The sequence below is a fragment of the Thamnophis elegans genome, chromosome 17 (genome assembly GCF_009769535.1).
Source record: "Thamnophis elegans isolate rThaEle1 chromosome 17, rThaEle1.pri, whole genome shotgun sequence".
NCBI lineage: Eukaryota > Metazoa > Chordata > Lepidosauria > Squamata > Colubridae > Thamnophis > Thamnophis elegans.
In genome coordinates, this window is record NC_045557.1 from 4488927 (window position 1) to 4497653 (window position 8727).

At 43.2% G+C, this 8727-nt stretch overlaps 1 protein-coding gene across 1 annotated transcript; it reads left to right on the plus strand.

Moving 5' to 3' along the window:
* The first annotated feature begins 4213 nt into the window (after positions 1-4213).
* LOC116520124 (keratin-associated protein 5-4-like) lies at positions 4214-6382 on the plus strand. The gene is made up of 3 exons (XM_032234275.1): positions 4214-4323; positions 5523-6098; positions 6259-6382. Exons 1-3 carry the CDS (start codon positions 4214-4216, stop codon positions 6380-6382), a joined length of 810 nt encoding a protein of 269 aa, XP_032090166.1.
* Positions 6383-8727: the final 2345 nt, after the last annotated feature.

The following is an 8727-nucleotide window of genomic DNA, read 5'->3' on the forward strand; positions in this document are numbered from 1 at the left end:
CCAACAACAATCCGGGTCCTCATTTTACCCACCTCGGAAGGATGGAAGGCTGAGTCAACCTTGAGCCGCTGAGATTTGAACAGCCGAACTGCAGAACTGCAGTCAGCTGAAGTAGCCTGCAGTGCTGTACTCTAACCACTGCGCCACCTCGGCTCTTGCAAACATGGGGAGGGGTTCATTTATCTTCTCTCCTTTTGGTATACAGCCGACTTACATGAGATTTGCGCCAAATTATATTTAAAGAAGGTATATGATAAATAGCAAACTTGAGTTTTTTTAACGCTCAGATGGAGGCTCAGTAGGCATATTCTGATCGCAATCCTGGTTTCAAACTTCAAAGAACTATTTGAGGATAATCGGCAATGAAATGTATCTCACCCACTGAAAATTACTTCATATGATCCCAAGAGTTCATCTCCTTTTAATTGACATTATGAGGCATTTGCCTAGCTTTGATTCAAATTTATTTCAGACTATAAAAGATATTAACATATTTCAGCGACTCGGTCATTGATGTTTTGAATTCCATAGCTTATGTATGGATTTTTCTTTGGTCTTCTTCGTTGCAAGATGAACAAGTGAGGGGCTGAGGTGGCGCAGTGGTTAGAGTGCAACACTGCAGGCTACTTCTGCTGACTGCTAGCTGCAGTTCGGCAGTTCAGATCTCACCGGCTCAAGGTTGACTCAGCCTTCCGTCCTTCCAAGATGGGTTAAACGAGGACACAGATTGTTGGGGGGGGGGGACAAGAGGCTGACTCTGTAAACCGCTTAGGGAGGGCTATGAAAGCACTATGAAGCGGTATATAAGTCTAAGGGCTATTGCTATATCCAGCTCTTTAAACTCTTCTTCAAACGATTTGGTTTGGATATCCTTATTCTCCACGACCCTTTCAAACTGTAGCCCCCCCCCCCCCGAATTCCACATTGTATTTAAATGTAGTTGAAGCAATTTGAAGCTCAGTGGAACTATTTTTCACACTCCTCTGGAGGGAAGGATAAATGACAACATCGTCAGATGTAAAGAAGGCATTACACATAAATATTATGGGGATAGAGAGATGGTGGGATTCAGCCGGTTCGCACTTATCCGGGAGAACCGGTTGGTAACTTTCTAAGCAGTTGGGAGAACCAGTTGTTGGAAGAAATCTGCTTTTGTTTTTTTCCCAAAGGTGGGTAAAATGAGGACCTGGATTGTTGTTGGGGGCAATATGCTGACTCTGTAAACCGCTTAGAGAGGGCTGAAAGCCCTATGAAGCGGTATATAAGTCTAACTGCTATTGCTATTGCTAATATGGGCTCATCCATTGGACGGTAAACACACGTGGCTTTTGATTTTTGGCTTTTTAAGAATAAGGATAACCAAATGGATGCTTGGTTGCCTTCATGTTAATTTAGACCATTTTTTTATTGTGATTCAGGGAAAAAATATCTTCCCTTGGACCCCATGCTAGGGTGAGCTCATGATGCCCCCTCTTCTTGAAAGGATCACATAATCTGCGTCCGGCATTTTTAATGAGCCAGTTATGGATCTGACTCATTAAAAAGATTTTAAAACAAAAAAAAGTTTTCAAGTCTGAAAGAAGACGTGGCTGCGTTAATGAAGAGCCGAAAGGTATCACATTCACAGGGCATCCTAGGCAATCCTTCTGAATCATTTTCAAAGTGGACGAAGCCTTAATGTTTACGCAACCTATTTTAACCTTTCCTTAGGAAATGAAACATCGCGGAAAAGAATGAAATCCATTACCCTACGCCTTTCTGTTTTATCCTCCTCTGTATTTGCACCTCTCATTAAAGTACTTGATCTGCAATATATTATTAAAACCATCTTTAATTAATAGTCATGCCCCGGGACAATTTTATAATGGACCACTGAATACACTCATATTATGGATGCTTACTCATTGCAAACTAGGACACCGAGAAATATTATTGTAATTATTCCATCATTTCTGGAAGCTTCTGGGTTCATTTTATTTATTTATTTGCTGGTTGGTTATCAATGAATCTGCTTCCTCCTTCTGAATTGGCTTTTAAGTGAAAGGATTGAAGGGTTGCGCCGAGGATCATTCTGCGAAACTTTTTACTACAGTGCTAAAATAAATGAGGGTTATTTTTATTTTATAATATCCATACCACTCATGTCCATTTTATTACACCAGATGGCTTACAACTGTTCAACACTCAGTGTAACAGTAAACATTGTTAAAACCTTTCCTTAAAAAACGGAATAAGATATAGCTGAATGACCGTGAGAAATCCAGCCACAATTTAAGCACGGGGGGGCAAGGGATAAAATGTTTCACAACAAAATGATGCCGCAGGAAACACTGCCTTTTACATTCTTTTGTGTAACTTTCTGTAACTTCTGCCATTTGTCAGAAATAGAGTAGGGTCTCCTGCTTTTGGGGGGGGGGGGGTTGGGCTAGATGACCTACGAGGTCCCTTCCACCTCTGTGAATCTGAATCTGAAACCTCAGGATGAAGAATATGAAAAAGCGGCATCCCTGTCATGATATTCCACTGCAATATTTTGTCACAGTGGCATCAATTCAAGGACTTCAATTTCCATCTGTTAAATAAATCTTTTTAAAAGAAGTTTTTTAAAAAAAATAAAAATATCAAATCAATGAATACTGTGGCACCTGGGCGCCATACATTCCAGTACAAACAAAACTGTTCAGATTAAACATTGTTCTTGCATTCAATCAACTTATAAAATCCCCGTAAGAATACACCTCTCTATTAGATCGCAATCTATCGTTATTCAATTATTCCACCTATTTCTCATTATTCCTCTCATTGTATCGAATAAAACCGTAGTACATTAATATCCCCTTTATTTCTATCTCTTACTCTGGCTTTTAATTGTGTTTAAAATACTTTTTTTTCCTTCTTCCCTGCCTAACTTCTAATCATGCCACCTGCCTACAAAAAGAGAAAGAGAGAGAAAGAATAGAGAGGGAGAGATAGGGAAATGCAATTCAAAAAGGCAAGTGAGAACAGGAATCACCCATCCATAGTCTCTCGCCTGCTTTATACTTTAATTGCTATACTTTAAATAGAATAGAAGGAAAAGCAAATCAAAACAGCCATTAAAAAAAGAAAAAAAGGGATCATCTACCCATTGTCTCTTGTCCGCTTCAATACTTCAATTGCTATGCTTTCTTCTTTTATTTTTTTACTTGTCTCCCCCATTCCTCTCTTAAGTCTCCATCTATATCTATTTCTTGGAGGCCCCGTCTAAGCATTCCTCCCACCTCTACCCTCTTCCACTGCCTATTTTCTATTTTCTGCCTCCACTTCAAACATATCTTCCCACTCTCTCGGAATGTTTTTCCCCCTGGTTTAATTCATCAATCATTATTATTTTCATTATTCACTGTTAAATAAATCTAGGGCAAGTGCTTGCAAATCCTGACTCAGGGTTTAGGCTCAACTATATCAGAACAAGGGATCCAATCTTGTAATCTTGGTTATGTGATCTCTCTCTTACCCTACGAGGATCCCAGAATAGGGTGAACAAGAGCCACAGTAGCCAACTGCAAATTTAACAAGCATTCTTCGGTTTCATTACGGATTAAGGTGCAAGTGAGGCGATCTTTGATTTAGTGCAATTTGCTAAGAGGGATTCATCAAAATTATTTTATAGCATTTGCACCTAATCCCCCCCCCAATTCTTCACTCAAATGAGTGCCCAGGATTATTGTCTAATTGTTGTGGCTTACTTCCCATGAGTGCAATGCTTCATTCATTTAAACCCTGCTTTGTATGGCATTTCATATTTAATCAGTGGCAAATGACCCCTTGATTGCTTTGTGCAATTAAAAAAAAAAACGTGGTCAGCTGCCAGGGTGCCGTGGGCAGAATCTGTAGCTTCCCCTACACAGGTTGGGCACATGAAGTGGCATTTTCAGCCGTGACTCCTTTTCACGCATCAGTCAATGGGACTTCTCTCCCGTTGGCCTTAAGGGCACAGAGCACCAGCCTGTAAAATGAGCATGCCTTAAACATTCATCCTACTACAGCAATCCCGAATGCCTCTGAGATTCATGAGAAAATTATAACGTTCTCAGATGAAAGGAGTTTTAATAGCAGGCCAAACACAAATTAATCATAAATATATAAAAAAAAAATTCGAAAGGGGCAAAGTACCGGATGATGGCAAAAATGTTCAGCTGAGGTCAAAGTCAGAACTGGCCATGCTTAAGCGATGCTTCATTTCCTTGGGGACTGCTACAGGGAGCCATATAAAAGGATTATCATCCCACAATATTCACACCCTTCTTCTCCTTGTCTTACTGCTAACCGATCCTACTCAAGGTAAGAACATAATATTGTACTGGAATATATCTTGCAGTATCTTCCGGTGAAAGATGCTTGCAGCTGGCTCGCATAACTTTTAGGGGCACGCTATAATTTCTTTGGTGGCTTTATGAGTTTATTTTCTTATGGTTGTGTACTACAGGATGGGATATACTCGCTTTTCCTCTGCAGCCCCCAATAACTACAACGTTCATTGATCAGAGAAAGCTCAATGGAAAATCTTCCATAATATATCTTCTCTCTGAAATTAACTGAGGTCGGGGGAACCGGAGAGAGAAGACGACCATAGTGAAAGACAGAATTCTCACCATTACTCTAAAGACAAATCTCACCGAAACACCTCCGTACAATCCGCTTAAAAGCGGGGGTTCGCGCCCATCCAAATCGTTCCTGATCTTGAAGCGGGACAATGCACAGATTTTTCCCTTCAAATGTTGACCTCGTTCAACAATTAAGATCAGCATGGTTTTGTTTTTAGTGATTATCCTTTATCCCCTTTCGACGTCGGCTCTTTGTCACCTCGGGTTTGCTAATAGTAAGGCCACCCCTTACTGCTCTTGATAATGTTACTCGTTTAGGTGGTGAAATGTCTGTAAGAAGACAACCAAGGGAGCATTAAGGATCTTACTTTGTATGTTATTCATCGTCAGCCGTGATTTGGGAAGTCTTCAGGGCTGCCACAGCAAGGCCTGTTGTGGCTGTGAGGATGTGAGGAGCGGAGATGGAGATAGCTTGGCGGGGGGAGGATTGTAGCCGAAATGGCATTCTTTCCCGTGGGAGCCAAGGACGTCCCTACCAGATGTTTGGAAGGCATGAGCTGAAGGAGGACTGTGACCTGATTGGACCATGTGATGGGCGTGTGACCTGGGGGGGGGGAGGAAAAACTTTGGGGTGCGATCTGAGCGGGGGAAAACTCCGGATCGTTCGGAGTCGGCTTTTCAACAGCTGGGCCAATACGGCGTTCCTAATAAACTCTTCCTTGGCGGAAACTCCAGGAGTTTTGATCTCGTTGGGAACTGTTCCTTGGGACTCTTAACACCCGCATCTTATGCAAAGGATTTGGTTTCTAGTTCTTTCCTTAAGGGTTCACAGGACCAAAGTCTCTTCACCCAAAAGGCAACTGTGTGTCTTGATTACACAGATGTGTTTTATTTCAGGGTGGTTTTTTAAAATAGTTTCTTTGTTTGTTTTCTTAGTTCGCCTGCCAAGATGACCTGCGGTGGAGATTGCTGTGGCTCCTGTGGGGGCACCTGTGGGACCTGTGGGGCCGTGCTGGTGTGTGTTCCCTGCTGTCAACAATGTGGTGCTCCCTGCTGTCCCTGCGGCCAGTCCTCCTGCTGCTCTCCCTGTTGCGGTGGCAAATCCAGCTGTGGCCAGTCCTCCTGCTGCTCTCCCTGTTGCGGGACCAAATCCAGCTGTGGCCAGTCCTCCTGCTGCTCTCCCTGTTGCGGTGGCAAATCCAGCTGTGGCCAGTCCTCCTGCTGCTCTCCCTGTTGCGGGACCAAATCCAGCTGTGGCCAGTCTTCCTGCTGCTGTGGCAAATCCAGCTGTGGCAAGTCCTCCTGCTGCTGTGGCAAATCCAGCTGTGGCCAGTCCTCCTGCTGCTGTGGCAAATCCAGCTGTGGCAAGTCCTCCTGCTGCTGTGGCAAATCCAGCTGTGGCCAGTCTTCCTGCGGCTGCGGCAAATCCAGCTGCGGCCAGTCTTCCTGCTGCTGTGGAAAATCCAGCTGCGGCCAGTCTTCCTGCTGTGGCGGCAAATCCAGCTGTGGCCAGTGCTCTTGTGCTCCGTGCCAGTCCAGCTGTTGCCAGTCCTCCTGCTCCCCTTGCCAGTCCAGCTGTGGCCAGTCCTGTTGTGCTCCTTGCCAGTCCAGCTGTGGCCAGTCCTCCTGCTCCCCTTGCTCCCCGTGCAGCTGTGCTCTCCCTTGTGTCCAGACCTGTTGCCCCACTCCCTGCCCTCCATGCTGCAAGAAGTAAGAAGCCGACCGCCGTAGGAGAAGATCTCAACGCTGACCCCGAGAAGGACAACGGCCTGACCCATCGCAGCTCCGATTTCTAAGGCTGCCCAGGTCCCTCGCCTGGATCCCTCTGTAACCACGATGATGTTTCCTTTCCTCCTCCTCCTCCTTCTTCTTCTTCTTTCCCCCACTCTTCTCTGAATCCTCCTGAGCCAAGGAACAAGCCCGTTCCGTATGTTAAGTTAAAAAGGTAATTCTCATTTCCTCCTCCTGGGTGTCTGGAACCTTTCCTTATTCTAAAGATAACTATTATAGGCAAAAATAAAACGATGAATCATCAAAGTTGTCCTGCTGGAAACTTATTCGTCTCTGTCCTTTAAGCCGGCTTTCTACAAAGCTATTACGAAGACTTGCTTTCCTAAGCTTTGCACAACTGGAAAAGAGGAATTGGATGAAGGTAATGCCGTATTGCTTTGGTGATGCTGCCAAAAAAGACCTTGGCAGAAACCAGAAATCAAGGTTGATTTAGGGCAATGTTTCTCAAACCTTGGCAACTTTAAAATGTGTGGACTTCAACTCCCAGAATTCTCCAGCCAGATTTCTGGGAATTCTGGGAGTTGAAGTCCACAAGTCTTAAAGTTGCCAAAGTTGGACATCCCTGATTTTAATAATGGTGGGTTAGTGCCGCCATTTACATTCTCCCTCCATATCCATTCAACTCAGCTATTCAACTGCCTAATTCTGCTGCTTCGTAGATCCAAACATAACAAAAATAAATATAGAATTCATACAGGAGACTATTGGAATAATCACTGCTCCACATTTTTGAATGTTAGCCTCCTCTAGATTTTTAAAACAACTAGTCCTGTAACTAGTATGTTTAGTTCCTACTCACTGGTACAAAGGTTTGTAACTGAGATGTGTTTAATTTTTGGAGCTCTTTGGAAAAACTAATTTGCTTAGGTGACTTGGGAAATTCCTGCTAAGTTTACCAATTATGTAAGGTTTTCTCTAGATCTCCATACTTACGTTGGCTGGATTGTGCTATTGTTGCAGAAAATGACATCTCAGGATAACAGGAAAAGTTTATTTGGCAGCCAGGTTCAGAAAGCGAGCCCATGGCTTAGCATTGCAAGTTCTGAACAACCTTAATTATCGAAGCACGCATTCTTATACATTCTCAAAAGCATTGCAACACGGAAACACTTAACACATTTCTTAGTGGTTACCTTGAGGAGAAAGCCTTATAAGGAGATGGGAATCTTACTTCTCCTTTTGTTTCAGGTATGGCTTACGTGTTATTAACGAACTTTAATTGAACTTTGTGGCTTGGACTTTTAACACACAGTTTTGACATAGGGACGTTGGCGAGAACATCCTGTGGTTAGTGAATGGGGACACTTCCTTTAAGTAACTTCTAACTGTCCCTGTTATTCTATTGCAAGTTCCAACTCTTGTCTATGTGACTTTTAATATAGAAATAAAGGGGTTCTGAGAGGCTGTCCAGCCTGACCCAGTAGGTTTCACACTTAATGTCCAAATCTCACTTTACGGCTGCTTTATCATCTCTCTACTATAATGGACCATCTGGGCTGTATAAGAAGTACGAACTTCCTAGAAGTTACAGTAACTTCCTTTACTGGAATAATTAAAACAAAAGAATATAATAAAGAGTATTTAAGCATATAAATAAAGAAAGTAATGGCCCGCACTAATCAAACTTTCCAAGTATTTGGCATCCCAAACTTGGGAACTTTAAGACTTGTGGACTTCAACTCCCAGAATTCCCCAGACAGCATGGCTTAAAAGTTTCTACATTTGGACACCCCTGAATTAGGAAGTCTAAACAATTGCTATTCAATCCTTTTATCTGCCAGGAAATCAAAGTTTTACCTGATCTGGATATGGTTTATTCAAAACACCGCAGCTAAGGGCACGGCGATGATTTCATTCATCTGTCTGTCCATTTGATCTCGTGGCAGGGACACGCCCATTTGCCAAGCAACTTTGGAAGTCGAAACGCATGTGGCATATGTCCCAAAAGCCAGCCACGGTTACCATACAGCGGATAAGCGAGGCATGGTTTTAGTGGTTCTGCAATCACAACAGTTTGCAGATTCGGAAGCCATGATTTACATTAGGGTATGTGGGCCTGTTGCAAAAAATACTGTGAGGTTTTCTTAGAGACATTTCATAACCACAGTAGGTAATGTTACCAGCGCTAGCACTGCTGGTGTTATCGAGTTGAATAATGAAACGTCTGGAAGAAAACCCCCAAGCTCAGAGAAACACTAAAAACCAACAATCCTCCTCCTCTCCACTCTGCAAATCCAACCCCCTACTAGCACTGATGAGGTAACCTCGCTGGGTCGCGAAATGTCTGCAAGAAAACCACTAATCACAGATAGTTCATCCTTGAGCTACAAAGAAGGGGGAAATATCCCAT

Bases quoted from the DNA above. Each gene is read 5' to 3' on its own strand.
- LOC116520124 (XM_032234275.1), top strand. From the start codon at position 4,214: ATGCTTCATTTCCTTGGGGACTGCTACAGGGAGCCATATAAAAGGATT. The intron at 4,324-5,522 runs GTAAGAACATAA...TTGTTTTCTTAG, and splicing joins GCTAACCGATCCTACTCAAG to TTCGCCTGCCAAGATGACCT. The intron at 6,099-6,258 runs GTGCTCTTGTGC...CCTTGTGTCCAG, and splicing joins GGCAAATCCAGCTGTGGCCA to ACCTGTTGCCCCACTCCCTG.